Genomic DNA, 26,353 nt, shown 5'->3' with positions numbered 1-26,353 from the left:
ATTTTGCTGGAAGCCACCCAAAGTGGTTGAGGCAACCCAGTCAGGTGACATATTGCTATTATTATTAGTAGTAGTAGTAGTAAGCACAAGCTTGAACACATCCTCCATTGTGATCTCCAAGCTGCACCAAGCTTACTCTCAGTACCACTATCTATTTGCCATATCCCTACTATGTAGAGAAGCATTCCTGCTGGCTGTCCTGTAACTTGTGGGAGAGGGGTTATTGGTTTGTTTGATTATGTGTGTTCTCATTGTGTATGTTTATGTTTTGGCCACCATGTGATCTTCAGGTGAAGGGCAGTATGCAAACTGAACAACAACAACCACCACAACAACAGAAAATGGGTGTAGCTCAATGGTAAAGCATTTGCTTACATTCAGATGGTTCAAGGTTCAATCCTAAGCATCTCCAGAACTTCCATGTCACTAAACAATATGGCTCCTCCCATAACTATTTTCTATAAATGGCCTTGAAGGTTGGAGTGGAACCACTGGGGTACAGTACCCCTACCCCCAATCCTCACCTCTCAGAGCCTTCCCAGAAGGATACAGGTCAACTATATCAAAAGCCACTGAGAGATCAAGAATGAGCAGGTTGCCATTCTCTTTTGCCCAACAAATGACACCAACCAGCATGAGCTCACAGTGGAAACCCAAAGGAAAACATATGTCAGAATTGGTAATTTGTGGCGCTTCTCAAGTGAGCATCTGTTGAATAGAAACCTAGATCACTTTTGGGTTCTGATCACAGACTGATCCCTTAATAAGTTATATGGAGAACCACTCCCAACTTAATTTCCCATGTGCACATGCACTTCAAAATGCAAACCTGTGAGCACCAATGCTGCATCAAAATCATCCTCTACTTTTCTCCTTCTGCTTTCGGGTCTTTGGTCCATCTACCAGCAGCCTCTCAACTCACTGGATGTCTCATGTTTTGCCTGCAGGATGTTCCCGTCACTGCCTCTTGGCTGCCAAGAATCTCTAGAGGCAGTGAGGCTGTGCGCTGCCACCTGTTGTTAATCTAGCCTTGTTTAATCCATTCTGCTCTGTGTCAGCAGTTCAAAAGGGCACTGTTAGTATTTTTTGCCAACTTCAATTAACGTGAGATTTTGGAGGCCCCCCTCCGATCGCATTTCATCTGCCATGAGTCAGGCACAAAATAGACAGATTTCAGTTAGAAGCAGAGAAGAGATGGTTATGGCAACAAAGAAGAAGAAAAATAATACTTATTTGGATCTCTTCTGCCTGTGCTCTGGGTGTTTGTCTGTCTTTTCCCAGCAACTATCTTTCTGTTTGAATATTGTTTGTAGCTCTAAGGGATTTTGTTTCTCTCCCACCCTCAACTCTAGGGAGAGAAAAGTCTTAAGTGCAATACCTTACAGCAGCAGCAGAAGCAACAGAAAAACAAGATTCAAAGTAGTTTGTTCTTTTTTTAATATTACAATGTAATGAATTTGCAGTACATATCTGTATAGGCAGTAAAATTGTATGGCACAACCTCACACTGCAATTTTTGTGGGCATTTTTTTTTCCATTCCATTATTTTATTCTTGAACATTTTTGAATGTATATTTTCATATATTCTGCCCCAGGCCATAAAGCTAAAGGGAAAAAAAGTTGCATTTATACAAGGTTACAATATCTTACAACAATAATATTGACTGAGGTTTGTTTTCTTGCGATCTTTCTCCCATTCTCGCTTTCAAACACTGCACACCCAAAAAAATCTGATATATTATTATACATTGAAAACTGTCCTTCAACATCAGTAGTATAAAAGTCCTAGCGCTATCTATGTTCATGGAAGGAGTACTGGTTTGGGTAATACTGTACCCGGATTTGCGGTAAAGGGTCACAACTGGTGTGTGGGGAGGGGGGGGAAGTCACACTTTGGTTTCCCTGCACTACCATCCATGAAGTTGAAAGCAATCAAAAGCTTTCATCTGTTCAGCCTAACTCTGCCCTAGTTCCCATTTGGGCTTTTTTTTTTAATTCCAAGTGTTTGCTTTTTTGCTATGTCAGTCAAAGCAGCAAAATAAACATGGAGTTCTCAGCGGCTGTGTCTGCCTGATCATTTTTCAACCATTTCCAGGAAGCTACCTTTTTCACTGTTGTTTGTTTTCAGAGTGTTTTACAACGTACTGTGAAAACTTAGCATACACCATCCAAAAGAAGAAGAAAGACATAGGAATATCCTGCCCCCCTCGCGCCAAATGCTCATATAGCTTACATTCTGTTGCTCTGGCCAGCAGATAATGTTACCATGGGAAGGAGAGCAAGCCAATGCTCCATCAAAACAGCCCTCTTGACCATGGTGGTATTCAGGGTACTGGATTTGTCCCTAGAACATCTAATTGTTGACCCCAGAAAGCCTCCTGAGTTCATTTATGTCCAACACAGAGTAAAACCAGGCAGAGCACTCTTGTGGAGGGCTGGCATTAATGGAATTCTCTTGCTTGGGCTACATTTTTTGTTAGAACTACAAGCTATGTTAGACTCTAGGCTGCCGCTAAAATGGCAGCCCTGTGTTGGCTTTTCCTGCGATGGCCATGTCATTTCCATGCCTACATCCCAGTCTCAGCCAATGAGGCAGAGCAGTGGCAAAGACGTGTCTCAACATAAGTGGCAGGAGGGAAAAGGGCTTGGCAGAGTGCTGCTGGTTTTGGCAGCAGCTCCATTTCAGACCACAATGTTTTATTTTGTCCTTAGGGGTGAGTTTACTTAGTCAACGAATGTGTACATGTTGCATTGAACAGTTCAGTGCATGGCCCACAGCACTCCTCCAATTATCCTGAAATGTCTTCTGAAGGATCTGCTGAGGTACAGTCTAGATATAAACTGAACCGTTCATACACAAAGCCACGTTGGAGTTGACATCAGCATGTGACCAGCAGACTTCAAGCAAACCTAGTCTTAGGCAAAGTACACTTGAAATACAGTACATTTCTTGTGCACACAGACTTCTCACACCACACTCTTGTACACCACTGCATGCATGTATGGTCTGCAGTGCGCAGCTAGAGTTGGCCATCTCGCTGTTCTAAAGCAACAAAATAATGGCACGTTGCTCACCTATAGGAGTCACCACATTGACCTTGGGGTGGAGCCCAAACTTTTAGCCCCACCCTGGCATTGTGTCTTTTCCCTGAGACACCTGCACGTCGTACACCGTTTCTTGTAGAGTAACCCCAACATGGGAGCTTGGCTTGGTTGTGCAAGTGCCTCTACATGTGAACAGGAGTTTGCATGTTTGGGTTTCACCACAGGCAGCCATATGCATGATGTCAGGGCTAAAAAGCCTGGCTCTGCTACGAAGCACATTTGGTAACGTGCTGCACATGAATAACTCGTGAATAGGACTTATACATACAGCAATGTACCCCTCAAAGTTAGCGTCCAGTAATATGACCATTTTTGGAGCTGCAGATTTCACGCTGAAAGCTAAGGCAGCAGCTAAAGAGGAGGAGGAAGAGGAGGAGGAGGAGGATAAAGAGTTCTCCCCCACCCTAGCTTCCCAACTAAAAGTTGAAATCACATTGGGCAGAATGCTAGTCATGAGAGATCCTATCCTCCACCCAAGAGATGGCAAACTTAGCTGTTTATACAATAAACATACTTGCACAGGCAGCACCCACACCCACAATATATTCTCTTAGGTATGCACACTTAGGAACACAAAAACATGGTTAAGCATGGATAATATTACTTATGCATTCACACACACATTAAGTGATAGCTAGCATTTGTCATCATCAGAATGGCTCCATTGATTTCAGTGGATCTGTTCTGGACATGACCAATGTTGGATGTTGCACATTATTTCTTGCATGAGAGTTCCAGGTACAACTCTCAAAGGTACCCTTCTGAAGAAGTGTGCATGCACACGAAAGCTCATACCAATAACAAACTTAGCTGGTCTCTAAGGTGCTACTGGAAGGAATTTTTTATTTTGTTTCAGGTACCCTTTCAGTTAGACTGACCACGGGCAGGCCAACACCATTCAGAGGAATGAACACTATCAATGCCAGAAAAGTGTGTGTGGGACCTTGATTTCATAGCTTTAAAAGGTGGCGAGGGGCAAATGAGAGCACTTATCCCTGATAAGTTGTTTGTGCCACAACAAATGCAACATTGTTATGTATTTGTTGCTGGGAGAACACAGGTGTCATTTCTGAAAGTTGTACTTTTACTGATGGGTGTTGTGTTTTCCGAGCCCTTGATGCACAAGGCATGATCCAAACACAGCAGAAACACTTAGTATGTCCTAGTGATGTCCTTAGCATTTTCACTAAAATCAACATGAAAACCCATTTTTTTAACTCTGCAGGTAGAGTATCAATCCTTGTAAGGCTTATTGTAAAATGTGGGTCTGGAATTATCACAGGCATGTATTGGACAGTGCATGTGACATCATCACTATAGACAAATAAGAGAAGTTACATACATACACCTGAAAAAAGAGAGTGGGGGGTATTGTATGTTTTTAGTCTGGCACACTTATTTCTGCAACAGTTAAATGTGTAGAACTAGTAAAATGGCTAGAGGGATAGATGATCATGTGGAATGATCACATGGTGGTGAGGGAACATATGGCTTCCCCATCTCTAAATGGAGGCCCTGCTTCATTTACCTCTGCTCCACAAATAGGATAGTTCCAATCCCCCCCCCCCAATTCAGATTTTACAGTAACTTTTCCTCCTGAGAACCCATGTGCACTGAAGACCAAGAAGCCTTGTGGTTGATGAGCTGACTTTTTTGTAAGAATTCCTGCCGACATCCTTCCCATTCCAGGCCAGAGTGTGTGCAAATGCTTGTGATTCCACAGCCACATGTGAGCCACAAGGCAGGTGTGTGCTTGTGTCCCAGGCATCACTGAGGGGGGTCTTGCTTTTGTGACGAGGCCCAAATGAAATCTCTGTGCCTGTATAGCAGCTGCTCACTGGCAGAAGGGAAACCAGTAGCTACCAAACCCAGTAAACACCCTCTTAAAAACCAGACAGGCGGTTTAAACCTCCTTCTTTCTCTTCTCTGATGGATATGTAGCTCTGTGCTTAAGAAACCACAAAACCTAAACACTGTTTAAAAATCAGCTTACGTATTCATAGCTGAGTTGGGCGGAATCTCAGCTGACTCGATCCAAATCTTCTTTGATCAATCTATAAGGAAAGCAACCACAGGGGAACTGGGAAGTTGCCACCATCCTGATGAATGGGAGTGACGAGGTGGGTCCATGTCTGCTAAAAGCTTTGAGCTGAAAGCAAGAGCATTTCCAACCAAAGAAACAAGCTCTAGCTTTATTCCTCCAATACATGGCATGGGCAATCTTCATGTGGTGGTTTAAGTCAGTACAAATGGAAGGGGACACCAGGAAGACTGCTTTTTGAGCTAGGCTGTGGATTGTGGAATTGTGAATACTGTTTAAAGAAGGCACTTGTTCTGGTAATCATGAAGATCTATCTCCTCTTCTTGGTCAGAAGCCTGTGACCGTAATAATATAGGAAGGGAAAACCATGTTCTTTGGCCTTCTGTAGTACTAGCCATGTCACCTGGGCAAGAAGACAGGAGAAGGATTTTCTCTTTCTTGTAGACCACACTCTTGTCGCACTCTTGCTCTTTATTCAGGTCAGTAGTCAGAACCTTGTTTTGGACTGCATTTATTGATGGTAGCAGCTCCCACAGCTTAATTTCATTCCTCAGCTCTAAAGCAGGGCAAAAGATGGAAGAGGGTGGGCCATGGATCCTACTTTATGTTGATTTTCTTCCTTTATTTTCCTACATTTCTATGCTGCCCATGCAACAAAGTTCTCTGGATGGCACGCAAACAGTCACTTATTTGAAGGACTGTCAGGATGTGGTCCTATCTCTGGTCCAAGGCTGTTTTAGAGACAAGGAGTCCTAAGGAGAGAGTGAGCAGGGGCATCCAAGTTGCCCATCCGCAGGTAGCACCTGGGTGGCAGACCCAGCAGGCACGCCGGCCACTTGGTCAGTCTTCCCCACTATGGTTAGATGCACTGCATTTCTATGGGGAAACCCAGCCAGATGGGCAGGGTATAAATAATAAAATTATTGTTAAAATTATTACTATTTCAATTATAGTTTCTAAGTTGCATTATAAATTAGCGCATGCAAATGTTACGCAAATCTGTGCCCATTTTTGTTCTCTGTTTTGGTGATAGATTTTTATCATACTTGGCAATAGGTACACAGTTCCCCTACAAGGATGCAGGCCCCACTACTACAGGAGATGGCACAAATATCGTCGCTTTGAGTTGTGCCATTCTCATAGCCCTTGGTTTGCTGCTTGGATCAACCCAGATTCCTGTGTGGTAGGGTTGCCAGAGCACAACATGGAGATTGCCTGGGACCTTTATTATCCTTGCCAAATCGAGAGAGGCCTTGGCTTCTCTTGTTCCTTTCACGCTGTGCTCCACCCCTGCCTGCTGTGTGGCAGTCCTGTTCACTACATACAGCAGATGTCAGGAAAATGGGAGACAAGACTGCAGCTGCTTCTTTTTACCCAGTGCAGTTGCCAAGGCAACCTCTGGGTTGCAGCCTGGCATCTACAGGTATTCTGTGAGTTGAATCAGCGTACCCTACACTCAGCACACACTTGCATGCACACACAAACACCAGTCTGGCACTCGTCAACTAAAGCAACCACATTATTCTGGCATTATAGGTATCATAGAACTGCCCATAGCATGAGAATAAATGGTACTGGAAATGTGCAGAGCACTCAACTGGGAAGTGTGGCTTGAAGCTTTTGTGTTTTAAAGAGAAAGACAAATCCGGTGTCAGAGAAAGCAGGGGAGACAAAGTGTCCTTTTTCATTGGCAAGTCAGGACAATGACAGCATTCGGGAAACATGCCATGTGAACACACACACACACACACAACTCAACTTTGTCTGGTGCAGTAAACACACCCATTATTTCCTTCCACACACCTGTTTGTTGGGGACAACAACAACAAAATCCCCTGCATGTTTAAAACACTCCAAATACAGCAATGCACGTAATGCTATTATACCTAGGATAGCTAAAAGTGCTGCATTCAGATCTCTGAGTAGGGCACTGGCTGCATCGGGTCCAAGAGTGGATGGATTGGTTTGATCGTCCCTGTTTGCTCGGTCAGTGTCTGGAGGGCAGCGACTGCACCTTGTCATGTTGCCCACGATATGGCAGCGCTGTGCTCCTTGGCTTTCATCCGCAGGGCCGCAATGCTGGAGGACTTGCGGTCAGGCTCACCGTTCAGCTCGTAGCCATTGATGCCGGGGCTGATGGCTGCGCCGCCGAAGAGGCTCCCCATGTGAGTCTGTCCCACGTGGCTGCCAGGACCAGAGACGCTCAGGAATTCGGAGACCCCTCCGGTTGTGTGGGGATGGGTGTGGGGAGACATGCAGGAAGGCACTGAGTCACAAGGCACGACGCAGGCAGGGACGGGGGAGGCAGCACCGTTGTTGCCAATCCAGGATGGATTCTGGATCTGAGATGGGGGAGAAGGAAGGAAAAGATCAGTTAATGAGCAGTGGTTTATCCATTGGTTCTCAAAGTGGAAAAGATGTGTGGACAGGGAGAGGTTGTCCAAGTATTAAGATGTTCTGTATTGAATCAAGCCAATTCCTTCTCAAAGTAGTGTAGGCATCTGGGAAGAGCACATGTCTCTCATTACATTGATTGATGGTGCTGGTGGCCATTGGTGCTCTTGTTTTCTTCTTCTTGAGGTTTTCACATCCTTGAGATTATTATTTATTATTATTATTTTCAGATCATAAATTGCCAATTTTCACATCTCATATGCTCTATCCACTGTGCTATTCTGCTTTTTGAAAAAGCCAAGGAATAGAAAACCCTGTGCTTGAAGACACTGTTAATTAATTCATATTGAATGAATGAATGAATGAATAGTTTATTACGGTCATAGACCAGAAAAAAGAAAAAAACATAAAAGGCAGCAATAGTTTACAAGGGAATGATGGTGTCAATTAAAAGTTGTAAAATTATACATAAAAACAATACACATATACACACACACACATATACATACTCATATATGCACTACAGTATATGTATGGGCTTAAAAAGGGGGGGGGCTTATCCAGGGGTCAGATCTTTTACTTTTTTACAGCTAATGCCCTCCGCTTGATCGCGGCCGCAGAAAACTTGGCCACTTTCAGTGTTACTTCTGGGTTTTTATCTCCTAGTAGGATTTTCAGCCGCTGAGATTCAGATCGACCTGGAAATTTCTGAACGATAGGGGAGATAAACAGTAACCTGATGTCCCCGTAAAGGTCGCAGTGTAACAGCACATGTGAAGCCGTTTCCACCTCCTTCAGACCACATGGGCAAACTCGTTCAGCATAGGGTGTGCCCTCGTATCTGCCCTTTAGTAAGGCAGATGGCAATACATCAAATCTGGTAAGGGTAAACGCCCGCCTATATTTTGCGATTTGTAGGTCCAGCAAATATGGGGTTAGATTAAACCCTTTTCCATAATCTTGGATAGCTGGATATTTATCTATCTTGCTCATATGGTCCTGAAGCTCTACATCTCCTATTCGCTGGCTCACCATCATTTTAGCCTTTTCAAAGCCTGAGGCTATGAGTTCTTGTGAGGAAAGCCCCAGGCCCCTCAATTTTTCATAAAGCGACAATCTCCATTTAGACTGGAACGGGTCTAGTAGAGTCAATGGAGCCACTCCCACTGGGAAAAATATGAGTTTTAGCCAGAAGTGAATCTTCAAGATCCATATCCTGGCATTAATAGGGAGTTGGCCAACCTCCAGCCTAATGGCAGTGTTAGAGACACAGGTAGGTAACCCTAGTAGGGAACGATAAAATTTAGTTTGTACAGATTCCAGGGACTTGAGTTTTTGACAATTAAATATCTGGGTGCCATACGTCAATTGTGGAAGTATTTTTGCAACAAAGACCTGGGAGGCAGCAGGGACATATTGACCTCCTTTTCTGTAAAAGAATCTTATAATAGCTCTGGAAGATCTTTGCGCATTTACAATGGAATTCTTGATCTGATGGCACCAGGATCCCTTCTCATCAAAAATTATTCCAAGATATCTAAAAGATGTTACTTGCTCAATAGATTGGTTATTAATTTTCCATTTATGTCGGAGTTTTCTCTTGGAGAACACCATAATTTTTGATTTAGTGTAATTTACTATTAGGTGTTCAGCTTCGCAATACTCTGTAAGAGCTCGTAAAAGTTTTCTTAGACCCACGCAAGAGAAGGAAATAAGTGCCGCATCATCCGCGTACAAAAGGACCGGGATTGGTGTATTATTTAGATTTGGGGAATGAGTGCTTGCTTCCTCCATCTTTCCGACTAAGGAGTTTATATAGAAGTTAAAAAGAATAGGAGCAAGAACACAGCCTTGCTTGACACCATGGGGGCTTTGGATTTCCTTTGATAGGTTCCCATAACGGTCGCATCTAACACGGATCCGAGTGTTTTCATGTCATGAAATTCTGTCATTCAGTCATGAAAGGCAAAGAGCCTTGATCAAAAAAGAGGGGTGGGAACCCTTAGAAAACTCAGCCATCTGATGAATTGTCTGTCTAGCCCAGGACTTACCTGTCCTCACCGACAGCAGCTCTGCCAGTTTGGGCAGGTGATCCTGGGCTAGGCAGACAGTTGGCCAGTTCTTAAATCAAGGCATTTCTGGGAATTGTTTCCGGGACATTCTGCAATTAAAGACACTCTGTCTCTGAGCTCCCCCCTTTTGCTTAGTGTGAGAGAGAAAAATTGCAATGACAACAACAAGCACATTATCTAGGATTATCTAGGATGCTGAAACCAAAAAAAAAAACAAAAAAAAAAAAAACGATCCTACCAAAGCAGAGAGCGAAGAATGACTTTTACCAGCAGGAGGCCCCTGGGAGGTGGGGAGGGGAGGTGTGTTGGGGGGAGAATGTGAGATGAAAGAATGCAACAGGAGAGGATCCAGATGGAAAGTAGGAAAATGCCTGTCTCCGAAAGGCCTGCATTCCACAGCCTTCCAGCGCCATTCAGCTCTGGCTCCAAGCCTGACCTTTTACCTCCGGCAGACTACATCTCTGTGGCAGGTATAGTGGGGGAGACGAGGCCGTAACATTCAGAGGTGATGAAAGCAGGGGACGCAAGATAGCCAGAGTAAAAATGCCATCGTTTAAATTTATGGTTCTGCCACATTTTGAATATCATGAATATCATGTCTGGTTGACCCCCATCTCGAAGAAGGATCATCATGGAGCTAGGGAAAGTACAGAAAGGGGCAACTGAAAGCCTGGAGACCCTTCCCAACCTAAAGGATCTTTCGTTATGTGGTGGGAGGAGATGAGCAAGGGCAAGATGAGCAACCTTGTCTGTTTCCAACAAGTGGGAGGGGGGAGAATTTCCCTTGGACCCCAGGATGTAAAGCGGAAAAGTTTAACTCGTTCTTCTTCTGACACTTTCCTTCCTGGGCATATGCCTGTTTGCTCTGAAGGAACTCAATGGGGCTTACTCCCCCCAAAATGTGCACAGGATTACAAATGGATGGCAGATTTTACAAGCCACTTCCAAATTTCTCCAGGTTATACAGGCAACAAAGTACATGCTACACATTTATTTCCTATCTTTGAAATGTGAGGGTAAGTTTCACAGCTGTTACAGAGGCAAAGGTTTGTAACACCGTATCAGTTCCTTGAACCTTGAATGACTTGTCTCATCCTACCATATCCCAACTGACTAAAGGCAGGGCCTTAGGGTGGTATTCAACACTGACTCCGGGCAGACCTGATGAAATTAATGGACCTGACTGAGTCATGTTCATTAATTTCATTAATGAGTAAAGCTTAGTTGAATGCCACCCTTAATGTTAAAGAGACAGGTGTGCTGGTGGCAGACACTCACCTGGGCATAGTTCTCTGCTCGAGTTAGTAAGGGGAGCTCATAGGCTGTGGAGAAGTGGGTGCGGACCTGCTGCATTTGACCAAACCGCTCTCGCTTCCTCCATTTTGCCCGTCTGTTCTGAAACCAAACCTGAGAAGAAAAGCACAGGTTGAAAAGCACTTCAGGAAAGGAAGGAAGGGGAGAGGAACTCAGTACATCTACTGCGTCTGGAGATGAACAATTGCCTCCTCCAGGCCACCCCAAGTTGTAAGCAGTTTGAAAAACAGAATTCTGCTTGTGTTGTCATTGTATACCCATCCCATATTTTAGACCTTCCTAAAATGGCAACGTTGATATCAATGCTATTACCTTCTGTGTAGTAGCTGAACGTTGCTGGCCAAGAAGCAGGCTGAGAGAGTCTTTTAATATGGAACCTAAATCCCACATTTGGGTGCTTATCTCAGTAGAATCACACATAGGTGCTTTCATTTGAGCTATATTTGTATTGTACGTTGCTCACAAATAACTTCTCATGAACCTTTGGTTAATTTGAACACCAACCTAATTACAGTGGTACCTCGGTTTACGAACTTAATCCATTCCGGAAGTCCATTCTTAAACCAAGGCCATTCTTAAACTGAGGTGCACTTTCCCTAATGAGGCCTCCCGCTGCCAGTGTCCTTCCACTGTTCGGATTCTGTTCATCTCCTGGGGTAAAGTTCGCTAACTGGAACAGCTACTTCTGGTTTTGTGGAATTTGCTCACCGAATAGTTCATTAACAGGCTGTTCGTAGACCGAGGTACCACTGTATATTGAACAAAACTAGCTGTTCCTCTCTCTTCTGGTCCATTTTTCTGGTATGAGAGCTTCATTGTCTTAAAGTGACAGGTAATCATCCTACATTGTATCTCTATATCAGGACACAATGACATTTGAGTTTTCAGAGAGCTTCCTTACCATATCCTTCCTATTTATTCTGCACATTTCTAAGAGCAGGTGTAGCAGAATGCCAAGCTACAAATTGGGAACGACCCCGGTTCAAATCTGATCTCTGTCACCATTACACTAAGGCAAGCCATGTTCTCTCAGCCTCAGTCTGCCCATAGGCTTGGACCATGCAAGGCCCAAACAGACTGGCCAGTGCCACTTGCAAGGCTGACCCAAGGCATTGTGCTGCCTTAGATGGATTCCGAGTCCCTCTAACTTTTCTGAGCATACAAACGGAAGATGCTGTGCTATCTGTTTGTTTCTCCATCAGTTATTTCACCTGCTTTCTTAATCTGCCTACTGTGAGGAGAAACAGCTCCGAAAGTCCACCAACACATACCCTTTCGGGCCCCACTGATATCAGAGCCCCAAAGTCCTGTCAGGTCAGGTTGCTGGAGGTTTCCATTATGGCGGCGGCGGGGGGGGGGGAGTCCAGTACAGAATATCTTTATCCAGTGCAGGAGCTCCATCACTGACATGGGAGAGAAAGAACCAATATATCCCAATGTGCCTGGGACACTCTTCCAGAACTATAGGGTTATTCACTTATCCACTTACCTAGAAGCAAGTCCCATTGAACTCACGCCTAAGCCTGACTTCCAAATACACATCTATAGAATTGTCCTCTTAAGCTCTTTATTCTTATATCACAAAGAGAGGGGACATACAGTGGTGCCTCGCAAGACGAAAAGAATTCGTTCCGCGAGTCTTTTCGTCTTGCGATGTTTTTCGTCTTGCAAAGCACGGTCCGTCGCAACTGCGCCTCTTCAAGTGGCTTTTTAAAAAAAGCGCAGGACGTTTTCGTCTTGCGAAGCAAGCCCATAGGGAAATTCGTCTAGCGAAGCAACGCAAAACCGAAAACCCTTTCGTCTAAGCGAGTTTTTCGTCTTGCGAGGCATTCGTCTTGCGGGGCACCACTGTATATTGAATGTGCAATGATTTGGTGAAAGGTAGAATTATAAATTTAATGACAACAACAACAACACAGTGGTACCTTGGTTTACGAACTTAATCCGTTCCGGAAGTCTGTACTTAAACCAAAACTGTTCTTAAACCGAGGCACGCTTTCCCTAATGAGGCCTCTTGCCGCCGGTGCCCTTCCACCGTTCGAATTCTGTTCTTAGACCGAGGTAAAGTTCTCAAACCAAGAGACTATTTCCGGTTTGGTGGAGTTTGTAAATCAAATCGTTCTTAAACTGGACTGTTCTTAAACTGAGGTACCCCTGTACTTTAAACATATTTAGCCCATAGCAGCTGTAACCTGGCACTGATACAGTCTAGAAAAAGCCTGCTATTAACACAACTTGTAACTTGGTTGCTTGTGGAGGTGCCAAACAAGGCTAATTTATTTTAAATTATTGAATTTTATATTTACAGTGAGATGCATGGCCAACACAAGGAAATGCATAGATTAATCTGATTCACTATGGGTCCAATGCTTCACTGTCCTCTTCTTTCCTCCAATGGGAGTTTTGAAGCTTTGTTCATACTTTTGAAACTCAAACAAAATCTTAATACTAATCTTGTAATACAGCACCAAACAGCAGGGTTCTACAACATATGCAAGACAAAATGAAAACAACTAGAATTGAGGAGAGGGGGGGAGGGAGAGAGATGGGAACTGTTTTACAAGGTAAAGTTTAAAAAAAGATGTATCCAAAGTATAAATGGTGCATTTAACTAAGCAAGATTTGGTCACAACTCACAGGGGAACAACTATGAGTCCAGAGATATCAAAGTGCTATGGGCATGATGTGAGACAACCAACTAAGGCTGTGTAAACCTTCCTGTTGACTCAGCATCCAGTGTGCTCCCATTGCTGGTTTGGGCAGAGGCGGTTTTAGGGTAGTACAACTAGCACCACAACAAAGTTGCAGAATGGAGAGCGGGAGGTGAGAAGGTGCCAAATTTTAGCATCGCACAGGGCACCACTGAAATTTGAGAGCCCAAAGGCCACCACTGGTTTGAGAAGCGGTGCACATATGATATTGGCCATAATCCGGATATATTCCGTATCTATCCTGTCATTCTTTAGGAAACATTGCATTTTGATGTGCTTTCTGCTCAAACCAGTTTCAATCCAAATTGAGAAAAACAGTGACCTATCTGCATTTTAAGTCAGTAATATTCACATAATTCCAGTCACTAAAAAGTGATTAAAAGGTATCTGATCTGTGGATGAACTCCAGAAACCTAGTTATCTATTCAGTCCTCAATTATTATTTTTTCTTGGAAGATCTTAAAGTTCAATATTCTATTCTAAAAAGACAGTGATGCTGCCATAATAGTAAATCAGCAGTACATTGTCACACAAAAAGACAAAACTATCAATAATTAAAGCAGAATCACAATCAGTTGCCATCGTTTTTGCCTGTTTATGCAAACTGACTATGCCACGTGGTTAATTTTTTAATTTTTTTGCTATGTTTTAAATGGCTCATGTATCCACCATGCAGTTCTACTCTTTTGCAAGGGATGATGCAGTTATTAACCAAATCTTTAAAATAAATTTCTTCCTTTCTTAAAATATAATAATCAGGAACTAGAATATTGTGCTTTCCAAAGGAACATTTCTACAAACTGGTTTACATTAACTGTATTTGGCTGACCTGTGTCCTTCATCTATTCCCTTAAATAAAACTGCAAGGAGGATTGAACAGCATAGCAAAGAGGTAAAATTATCTAAAGGGGGCTCACAACTGAATTGACTGTACCTACAGCTGCTTGCTGGGGTGTCATCTGCTTGCATTTATACAAATGCATTCATGTTTTGCCACAGGTTAAATGTGTTTAATTGAATTTTTATCGTCATTTTGTGTGTATGTGTAGTCACTCACTAAGCCTCTCAAGAAGGAGGAGAGCAAAAGTGGATGACAATATTCTTCCCTCTCTGTCTACCCCTCTCCTTAAAGTCTGACTTCCCTTGTAAACTGCAGGAGTCAGTCTTGCCAGCATCTCACTTTGATCTCCAATAGGAGATTTCTCTCTGTCTGCTTAGGCCTGGCAAGGAGATTCTCAGTGACCTGGAGGTTTCCTCCCCATGTGGCTCCAGGATGGTTTGTATCTCATCCAAGCAGCAGCAGCAGCAGCAGAAGCAAAGCAATCACTCATTTATGTGAAATGACTGAAACCGTGTCTGCATGGGCGTCTGCCAGCTGCAGCCTTTGGAGTTATTTTTGCTGACCTGCAATCTGCAAAAAAAATGACAATCCCCAGCGGTGCAGTTAGGTAATTTTAGACTCTGGCCTTAACGGTCTTACAGGGTGAACCCTTTCTTAGATGGTTATGTGTATTAACTTCGCTGACTTCAAGATGTAGGAAGGCAGCCCTGTTGCTTTCGAGGGGTCTTGCAGCACATTCTCTGGGGTTCTGACCCAAAGTCCTGACTTACTGGTACCACTGAGGCAATCCCTACAGGGAACCGCAGAGAGGCTACAGAACCATAGTGTGTGCATGTTAGGTGAGGGGAGAAGAGACAGACAGGGCTACATCATTGTTGACATACCACTTGCACTCAGGTAGTGAGAATACAGCATTGCAACTGGGTATATTCATCACCCTCACAGTCTTGTTTTGCCTTCTCCACATGCTGATATGACCCCTCCTATAAGCAGCCCAGCTGGCAGCCAGTCACAGGCTTGGTCAGCCGACGTATCTTTGATCTGCAGATGCCGAGTCCACAGGGTGACCCTGCTGTGCGAAGAGGAGTGGGTAGCAGGTAGAGAGGGTGCCATAAGCTGCTAGCAGAACATATGCTCCGCACATGTGTCCATCCCCAGACACGGCAAACACATTTCTTTCTGTCATGGTGAAGCATTCGCTATGCTGCTCGTGAATATGGATGATGTGCAACGTGCAACTGTTCTAGAGCGTCTAGGAGTGCCCCTGGGCAAGGAGAAACCTTGACAGATGATTTCTAAGGGGAGGGTGTGCTGGCAATGTGTGTCGGAGCCCAGAAATCAAAGCCGTTTTCATACGGGCAGGTTAAAGCCTTCAGAGGAATGAAGCTGACCCTACGCTGATGAATTAATTGAGTTGAGAGGGAACCAAGATACTGTTTTACATTTCTGAAGGGGCAGGCATTTCAGGAGCCGGCATTTTGACTAACAAACTCCTGAGAAAGTAGAAGAGGGGTGCATTCAGGGCCCTGCTCAGCAAAATGAGCAGGAGGGACCCTAAGCGGGGCTGTGGGCTCACCACATTTTGAAGTTGGTGAATTGTGGCACTTCAAGAGGGCTCCCCTTGAAAGACCAGAGTCTCAAATAGCTGAGGCATCCAGTTCTGCCTCCCTGCCAGGAACAGCCTCCCTCCAGCTTGCTGCTACTGCTGGGACCAGCTGATATTCAAGGATTTGAAAGCATATGTCGCACACTTGTTGTTATGTACTGAGTTGAATAGGATCCAAAATGCAGCAGTCTGATTGGTCCTAGAACAATAGGATCCAAAATGTAGCAGTCTGATTGGTCCTAGAACAATGCAGCAGTATGATTGGTCTGCAGGAGCCACCCAATCCAGCTCCAGATGGAAGTGAATCCACAACCTGATTGGCCTACAGGAGAATTCCAGAATTAGCCAATCACGTGCAGCCCATTGTGTAAATAATGTATATAAAGCAGATACTTTGAGGGGACATTCATTCCTCCTCACCTCTATGAGCTGAATAAAGAGCATGAAATCCACTCTCGACTCAGAGTATATTTCACTTGTCTTAAAGTGTGCAAATACTTTTATGTAAAATGGCTGTGTCTGCAGGGAGGAGGAGAAACAGCCAGCACATTAGGTCCAATTATTCAGGTTTATGAACTACAGTAAAATTTGATAACTTGTTTGTTTTTTGCTGCATTTTGGAAATTGGGGCTTGTTTGTCTGTAACTTGGTTTTTGTTTCTTTTAAGTCTACACATCTCAGAAAATGTGCAATAAAGGAATCCAGTCTTCCCAGTAGCCTCTAATTCCTTGGTATGGTGAATCTAGTATGCCCCTTTGGCATGGGCTGTGCTATGTCAAGTGGAAGCAAACTGGGTGTGATCCTCAGAGGACTCAAGGTCATGACTTGTGGCCGATGGCATCATTAAGCATTTGCCAATGCCCTGAGGCCATCAGATTAGAGGCCTGACCTATGATTAAATTTACAGATCAGGCTGGGTAGAGCACACCCATCCTTTGTGCTAAAGTCAGCAAAGGCTGGTTCATGGTGGCAAATGGGAGTGCTGCTCCACCAGCCTCAATCTGCCCTCAGTCAACCCCAAGCTGCCTGCCTGCTTACATACAACCAATCAGGGGTTGACCCAGCCTGTCAACTGGCCCCATCTATTAGTTGGTCTCCCTGCCATCTACCCTTCCAGCCACAATGGCCACCAGCCACCATTACCAATGGCAGCTGGCTTGCCACCAGTGGGACTAGGAGTGAATATCAGGACCAGCAGAAGAGCATCACTCATGCCCTTTTGGGCTTTGACTTCTACATTGGTACCTCAGGTTAAGTACTTAATTTGTTCCGGAGGTCCGTTCTTAACCTGAAACTGTTCTTAACCTGAAGCACTACTTTAGCTAATGGGGCCTCCTGCTGCTGCGCCGCCGCCGGAGTACGATTTCTGTTCTCATCCTGAAGCCATGTTCTTAACCCGAGGTACTATTTCTGGGTTAGCGGAGTCTGTAACCTGAAGCGTCTGTAACCTGAGGTACCACTGTACATTGGTTTCCTGATGCTCCAACAGTGAAACTCTATGCTCCTCATCCTCAAATCCCTTCTCTTTTTGCTTATTCATGCTTCATCCTTTATTGCTAGGGCATGCCATTTTATCATGAACCAAACTGGGTTATTGTTAAATAGCAGGGGATAACAGAGCAATAATTAATACTACTACTACTACTACTACTACTACTACTACTACTACTACTATTACTACTAGATTTCTGCTTCTAAAAGTTTTAAGAACTAAGCAGTAGCTGATATGCAGATATGAACTCATTAAAATTGTCCACAGTTGAGCAATTGTACCAAACTAAAAACACCCACAACATCTGGGTGGATTTTTTTTTTTTAAAAAAACCCTTAACTGGAACCATTTGAGACGAGTGTGGTGGGATCCCTACTACCTCTTGGCTCCAGAAAAAGCTTTAAAACATGATATAATGAAATGCAAATGTTCGCAAATTGTGTACAAATGATCAGATTAAAAGATTACAACACTTACTACTGAGAGAGATATCCTAATCACTATGATTTCTAGGGTGATATTTTTAGACAACCTAAGCTATTCCTTTCTTCTATTACTTCAATCCTTAAAAAAAAACACCCCCCAAAACACCACTCTTCAGTTCTTTATTTTCCAGAATGCATGAGACTGACTTCCGTGTGGTTGAGAGATGGAGTGCAAAAAGACCCCAGAAGGATTCTAACGCAAAAGGCTGAAAGCTGTGTTGCCTCTGCACCATTTTGATAACCAAAATGTTTGATGTCTTAGTATGTTTTGATATATGCTGTGAGCCACCCAGAGTGGCTTGGGAAACACAGCCAGATGGGCAGAGTATAAATATTATTTTGGTGCTGGTGTTTAATACAAATGTGTGAAGTCCAATTTCTTCCACCAGAAAGCAATGGATCTTCAAGCATGCAGTGTTGGTAGCACTCACTTCTATACCTAAAGGCCCTTTCAGTTTACACCTCTTCTATCTTTGCTTCACAGGAAACAGACTGGAAAGCCCTGTGCTGTTGTATCACATATGCTCAGTCAGTCATGATGTCTATCCCCTGCTGCATTCAAGGGTCAGTGTTTGCCACACCTGCATACCATCCAATGCTTTGAAGCCAAAATCTGGGAAGCCATTTTCCTGGACGCCATCTCTCCGTTTTTAATCATGAGAGCATGGTGGCCATTTTGGTTGTTGTGATCTCACATGATTTTGTGCTGCAGCCCCCCCAAGTGCTTTTTTGGGGCACAGTGCCCAAAAACTTGTGTTTTGAGGCACAGCATAAGATCAGCACCCCCAAAAGTGTTTTCTTCTGAGGGAAATCTTACTGCAAAATCGTGTGAGATCACAGCAACCAAAATGGCCACCGTACTCTTGCCAGGTATGCACCTGGGGGTCGTTTGGGGTGGGCCTTTTCTCCTGAATCCTGAATCGCCTTCTCCTCCTCTCATTTTCAAAACATTCTTAAATTGTTATTTTTCTTACAAGCATATTACTGGGAATATTACAACTCCCCTCAGACTTAACCAGCACAGCAAACGATCAGGGAGTGATAGCGAGTTCTGGAGGGCCACAGGCTACCCTTCCATGCTGTAGACACAGATCTGCAAATGCTAAAGAAATTCAAATTCTGCATCAAGAAACTATGGCCAGGATTCTGTGCACCTTCTGCACCAGTGTGGAAGTGGGGCATAGACACAGCTTTGCCCATCAAGAATTGTTAATATTTGACCAATAAACAAACCTATGCAACAGTAGTACAGGTACAAGCTACTGGGTATATACTGCCTCAAATTGTGGTAACCATGGTTTGTAGTTGGACAATAGGCATGCAGCTGCCCATCAGCACACTTGAAAGCTGTGCAGATCAGGGTGGGGTGCTTGATAATGAGTGCCAAAAAATGCAACAGTTGTAATCAAATATTAAATGTTATGCACACCAAGACCTGCATGGATCCAACTCTGCATGGTCTGAATGAAAATCACAGCATGAAAAAGTCATATTAAGGCACAGATGGCTGAAAAGATTTTGGGGCCTGAGACAAAAAATAAATGATAGCAAAAATATAATACTACTACAACAAGACGAAAACCCACACAGTGGCATTTTGATGCCCTTTAATGGTGCACCAAAACCTGCCATGTAAGATGTGCTACCTACATCCTTGTCACCAGTAGGATTGGCTCTATCTGAATGGGCTCCACAAATGGGACTTGCAAAAAAGGTTGCCAGGTGGAGTGAGCTCCTGTTCAGTGTGGCAGTAGCTAGCCAGGATCTTCCAGATTCCATTCTACCCCCTAGGTTTTACAGCCCTCCCCGACCCAAGTCAGTCAGCATTCTGCTGTCACTGCCTCACTGAGCATGGTCATTGCGCTCTTTTGGGGTGCCCCACCTCTAGTTTTTCTACACTTCTCATTAATTTTCTTTTAAGTTTTCATTTAAGACTCGGGGTTCCCCCATACCTCCTGAGGCCTCCCTCTTGTGCACAGACAGTGCCATTTGGGCTACATAAGGATCCACACTTGGAGAATGTGTTTTTGGTATGCCTAGGATATAAATCGGTTGCACTGATTTTAGAAGGGGTTTCAATCTGGACTCTTGCTGTGCCTGTATACAGCTGTAGGTCTGGACTCTCATTCACAGCATATCCCTAGCATCCACCGCCGGTTCTCATAGCTACCCACCCACGTGCCCCGCTTCAGTCGTCTGTCTCTTTCTCATGATCCCTGTCTCTTGCTCATCCTCTCCACAACCTCTCTCTCACACACAACCTCCTCCCCCTCTTCCTTGTCTGTTTCACTCCCTGCTCAAGCCTTCCTTATTTCTTATGAAGGGCCATGAGCGCTTCTCTCGGCGGCTTGCTTGAATGTAGGAACAGAGCCAGAATTCATCTTTAAGCGCTGAAACTGGACACCATTTTATCAGTGGCCTGGAATGGGAAATTGGAGCCTGGGATGAGAGAGCTGAATAACTTGAGCTTGTTTTCATTTCATGTTTAATTTCCTGCAGGCTTAGCTCAGCCTTTCCGCTTCTTCCACCAGCCTCCCAGGGTTTTATGGGAGAAAAGGGATCAAGATATATTACTTCTCGCTTTGCTTTTTGTTGTGTTTTGTTTTTTCTTCACCCAGGCGGTGATTTTGCTACAGCAAAGTTTTGACATTTCCACCTTGCTTTCAAGACCCCGCCACATCACAGGGTCACCCATGGAAAAGATTTTCATTAACAAGCGAGCACTCAGGGGACGGACGGACGTTTCTTGGCACTCAGCACAGTGGAAGGAGGCAAGTTTGTAAGCTAGGCAACAGGCTGCCAGAAAGAAACCACCAACTGGGGGAAAGCAACTGGGAGCAACGCTGGGTGGATGTTCCTGTGCTACGTGGAAGCAGGGATGCTGGATCCCTTTTCTGTCCTCAGGGACCCATTAAGCTCCTTAAACTGAATCAGACCTACACTGATTGGCAGCAGCTTTCCAAGGTCTCTGACAAACTCTGTGGCAATGCTTACTACAGGAGCATTTAACTCAAGATGCTGGTGATCACAGGGGGGGCTTCTGAATACAATGCATAAACTCTTTCACTGAGCTTTGCCCCTTCCCTAAAGAAGTATTGTGAATGGATGTGTATGATCGCTTCCCTTTTCGACTGGCACTCAAGTCAACTTAAACATTCAGTATAGAGCAGGCCCATTCCACATAACACAGGGCAGCAAATCTGAGCTTGCTCCTAATTGTCCTCTTGGCAGGGAGCCACAGTCAATCCTTGCTTGCCTGATCAGCATACCTGTGTAATACATAAGCTTGCAATGGCCCGTCCTCTCCCAGCTCCTGCTCAGCATGCTGCTCAGGTGAGGTGGGCAGGTGGGACAGGGAGCACCTCCAGTCAGGGCAGCAGCTGCAGAGGTGCATCCCTAATTTTTTTTTTTTTTGCGCCTGAGGCAATAGCTCCCCCCCCCCATGCTTCTGGCTGCAGCCACCACAACATTCTACCTGAGTCCCCTAATCTAGTCTGCTCTTTGCTCCCCCAGCTAGCCTGTTGCCCTTGGGTATGGTAAAGGACATTTTAATTAAAGAACCTTTTAATGAGGGTGAAAGAGGAGAGCGCAAAATATGGTCTGAAGCTCAACATCAAAAAAACGAAGATCATGGCCACTGGGCCCATCACCTCCTGGCAAATAGAAGGGGAAGAATTGGAGGCAGTGAGAGACTTTGCTTTCTTGGGCTCCATGATCACTGCAGATGGTGACAGCAGACATGAAATTAAAAGACGCCTGCTCCTTGGGAGAAAGGCGATGGCAAACCTAGACAGCATCTTAAAAAGCAGAGACATCACCTTGCCAACAAAGGTCCGTATAGTTAAAGCCATGGTTTTCCCAGTAGTGATGTATGGAAGTGAGAGCTGGACCATCAAGAAGGCTGATCGCCGAAGAATTGATGCTTTTGAATTATGGTGCTGGAGGAGACTCTTGAGAGTCCCATGGACTGCAAGAAGATCAAACGTATCAGCCCTGAGTGCTCACTGGAAGGACAGATCGTGAAGCTGAGGCTCCAATACTTTGGCCACCTCATGAGAAGAGAAGACTCCCTGGAAAAGACCCTGATGTTGGGAAAGATGGAGGGCACAAGGAGAAGGGGACGACAGAGGATGAGATGGTTGGACAGTGTTCTCGAAGCTACAAACATGAGTCTGACCAAACTGCGGGAGGCAGTGGAAGACAGGAGTGCCTGGCGTGCTGTGGTCCATGGGGTCATGAAGAGTCGGACACGACTAAACGACTAAACAACAACAATGGTAAAGGATGCTCTTCCATCACCTGTGTCAAAGTAAGATTCATCTTCCAGTCTGGTTGGATTCTGTATCTGGAATGCGGGGGAAGAAATCTTGGACTTTGCCTCAGGCAGCCAAAAAAATGCCTTGAGCCAGCCCTGGAGCTCAGTATAATTTCTGCTGACCGGTAGTGGCTTTCTAGGCCTTCAGACAGGGCACCTTCCCATCTCTACCGAGAGATGCCAGGGATTGAACCTGGAACCTTCTGAATAAGCAGGTGAGAAGGAACAATTGGGAGTCTGCTTTAAAGTCCTGGTTGTTCCTTTGTGGCCATGTCTCTACCTGTCCCACAACTGATGTCACCTCAGGTGTGGTTTAGGAAAAGTGGCTTCATGGAACAAATCAGGACCCCTGTCGGGCCTAATTAGGCTCACAGTCCAGAGATGTCTCACCTCAATTCTACATGTTCCTGGACTACAATTCCCACTCTCCCTGAGCATTGGACCCAGCTGGCTAATGGGAGTTGAAGTTCAATAACATCTGGAGGGCCACATTCCCCCTTCCTGCTTCACTGCTTTGAGAGGAGCTTCTTTTGTAGAAAGTGTTTGTGTGTACAGAGCAAGAGGTGCAAGGCCTACATGCAAACGTTACGGGGCAATTTTTTCTTTATTGCCTTTAGACACCAGCTGTGGAGATTAAAATCCAAAGCAGTCGGAAAAGTGGCCTCTTTCAGCACCTGGAAGAGTGCCAAGTTGCAAGGAGGTGGGGGAAAGCCTCATAACTGAAAGCTCTGCAGGGTTTACTGCAGACAGAACCCACAAAGTTATAATTGCTCTCTGGGTGAGCTCTTCTCCAGGTGCCTGGCTTCTGCTCAGGTATCTTACTACTCAAGTGTGAACTCGGGAGAGATTTAGGACTGACTAGAAAACCAGGCACTCTTGAATGGTGTTGAATCCTTTCTCCACCCCTATCAATCTGGCCTTGTCCCTCACTTTTGTGCTGGCCTCATTTTCATTAGGAACGATAGAGGATCAACACCATCTTTCTGATCTCTCTGGGCCTATAGGCACCTTTCAACGCTCTGAACATTCTGATTTTACTAGACTGCTTGGAGGTGGGTGGGAGATGGTGGTGAAGTCACTTTGGTCATTTCTTAATTGACCAATCCCAAGTAGGGTTGTTGAAGCACACAAAATTCAGTCTTAAGATAAGTTCTTAACCCGAGGTACCACTGTAGTCTATTTGAAACCATCCAGAGGTTTGGTATAATGAGTAGAGCCATGACCTCACTTTTATTTATTTCTCTTTTTCCACCAACACCGGAACTGCAATCTGTCAGATAACAGGCTAAATAGACAGTGTTAAGGAGAGTAAAACTAAATTCAGTCAAGATGGCTAGAAGTTGCTACATAGTTCACTAGTCACATGAGAACAGTTAGGACATTGTCATTGAGGGGCACATCGGGGATTAGGGATGAATGTGTCTTAAATGGATTTATAAAGGGAATTTGGTGGTTCTGACTCAACAGAGATTTGCCAGCATATGACCACCTCTTGTATCAAGTGTTGTTTTTGTTCAAGTTGTTTGGGCATTTTGGGGCCTCTTCAAAAAAGCCTGCAATATTATATGGAAATATATATATGCAAACCAATATGTATACTGTACATAAGATGTAGAGATTCAAGACCCAAGCAGGACAATATTTATACAGCATACTTTTATCAGAATTAATGCATATGTATTTTTATACAGTCATGCATAGTTGTATGTATCTGTTTATATGCTGGTTACTTTAGCAAACCTGGCATGTACAGTACCTTGGTTCTTAAACTTAATCTGTTCCGGGAGTCCGCTCGACTCCTGAAACTGTTTGAAAACCAAGCCGTGGCTTCCAATCGGCTGCAGGAGCTTCTTGCACTCAAGCGGAAGCTGAGTCGGATGTACAGCTTCCGAAAAATATTCGCAAACCGGAACACTTACTTCCAGGTTTGCGGCGTTCAGGAGCCAAGCCGTTCGAGTACCAAGGTACCACTGTATTATGCAAGAATTTTTCATATTCTTAGCAGAACAAAACAAGAATTAAAACAAAATCTGTGCATATAAGCTCAATGTCAAGATTTTCAGAAAATTCCATCATAAAACATCATAAGCAGCGGTAAATGTAAAAGGAAAAAAAAAGGGGGGGGGACTTGAGGGCATTCTGGTTTTCCTGAACTCATCCCCGTAGTTTCAGTTCTTACCTGAACTCGGGCTTCAGTGAGATCTGTCCTCATGGCTAACTGCTCCCTGGCATAGACATCTGGGTAATGGGTCTTCTGAAAGACCTTTTCCAGCTCTTCCAGCTGATAGCTGGTGAAGGTGGTGCGGTTCCGCCTCTTCTTGCCCTTGTTGCTCTCTGAGTCAGTCTTGTCCATCGGGCTGGGGAGGTTGCTACTCGCCCTCTCCTGGGATACCTTCACTCCGGTCTCTTTCACGCTGAGGTAACTGCCATCCATCCCGGCAGGATCTGAGCCTGGCTGCAGCTCGGCCTCTCCCAGAGAACTCTCTTTAGCTGTGAATGTGGTGGTGGGGGAAACGGGAGCAGGGAAGGAGATAAAGGAAACATAAAGCTGTGGATAAAATGAATGAGGCTGAGCTGGATTTACACCAGTGTAGAAAGGAAGAAAGTACGCACAGGGAAGGGTTGAGATGGGCAGATAAGGAAGGGAGGAGAAAGAGGCGAGTCAGGAGGAAGAACTTTTAAGAAGCGAGGAAGGCCGGCCATTTGGCTTAGGCCATATATGAAAGGTGAAGGAAGCAGCTGGAGACCTATAAAATAAATAAAAGGATTCTGTTTTTAATGACTTAAGGAAGATTAACTCTAGTTTCCACGCTGTCAGGGATTTGAATTTGTCTTGCTAGTTCGGCTGTGGTTTCCTGTGCTGAAGCAGATTACCGAAGGGCGTGTAACTGACGATAAGGAGGATATCAAACATATATATTATATATGCTTACACAGGGTGTTCCGTTTATTAGAGAACATGCATTCTACTTTTTATTCTGCAAATGCAATCACATTGCACAGTGCTATCTTGTTCACACAGCCTAAGTGTGAGGAAGTAGGGGGGAATCCAAAATGCTCAAATATTAAGGAAATGAATCTTTCACACAGATGTTGCAGTGCAGGTCAAATTAACCCACACATTAAAGAATGCAGTGGTGTGACTTGCAATCCTGTGTGTGTCTACTCAGAAGTAAGTCACACTGAGTTTAGTGGGGTATTCTCACAGTTAAGTGGGTATACGATTTCAGCCCTACAAGTCTAGCAGTTGTATTCTTTCTCCTTCAGCCAATTTAGCACTTCCTCTGCCCGTATTTGGTTGTGTCCCTTCTTCAACGAAGCAGACATTATATGATTACATATCCTACCCGTGGCAACCTGCTGCAGCAAAACCTTTCCCCAGCACCTAATAACAATGTTCCTCTTCAGGGCTCTAGTCAGCTTGGAACAGGATAGTGTTATTCAAACAGGGTTTGAATTAACACTTACAATTGAGAAAAAACAAAATAATGTAAAAAATTAATAATTTGGTTCAGAAGGAGGAATATAAGATGATTACAATGGAGACTATCAAGTAGGGTTATATAACAGTGCAGAACTAACAAATGTACTAAAGAAACCAGATGGGGAAGTTGCGGGAAGCTGTAGGATGGGGGGAGGGGGAATACTGGGATGTATTGTTTGTGTTTTTTAAATATGTGAATATATTATGATGATGAAATATAAAACTATAAAACCAATAAAAATATTAATAATAATATTTTTTTTTTTAAAAAAAGAGGATAGTGGCTACACCATAAAATATACATGAGGGAAGGTGTCACATAATGTGCAAAATGCACTTTTTTGTGGTAGATAAGCTTTGTCTCACATGCCACATTCCTGAAAGAGGAATAATGGTATATTTTAAGTTAATGCCACTATTGTAAATGTATTTTACCTAAAGTTACTCCTATTGATTTTTATGGAGTTATACTTTCAAGTAAACAGGATTACAG

At 44.2% G+C, this 26,353-nt stretch overlaps 1 protein-coding gene across 2 annotated transcripts in view; it reads right to left on the bottom strand.

Annotated features, from left to right (window-relative positions):
- Nucleotides 1–1,420: 1,420 nt before the first annotated feature.
- ALX4 (ALX homeobox 4) overlaps nt 1,421–26,353 on the bottom strand; it is a 77,497-nt gene continuing 52,564 nt past the window's right edge. For both annotated transcript variants that reach the window (XM_081165734.1, XM_081165735.1), the window contains exons 2-4: nt 24,556–24,866; nt 10,891–11,019; nt 1,421–7,488 (exon numbers count right to left, since the gene is read on the bottom strand). In XM_081165734.1, coding sequence (XP_081021860.1) covers nt 7,165–7,488; nt 10,891–11,019; nt 24,556–24,866 — 764 coding nt within the window. In that variant the 3' untranslated portion in view covers nt 1,421–7,164. The remainder of the gene's footprint in view (nt 7,489–10,890; nt 11,020–24,555; nt 24,867–26,353) is intronic.

Source organism: Podarcis bocagei (genome assembly GCF_964188305.1).
Source record: "Podarcis bocagei genome assembly, chromosome: 1".
Lineage (NCBI taxonomy): Eukaryota > Metazoa > Chordata > Lepidosauria > Squamata > Lacertidae > Podarcis > Podarcis bocagei.
Note: the sequence above shows the minus strand (reverse complement) of the source record. Positions and strands in the feature narration are given on the sequence as shown.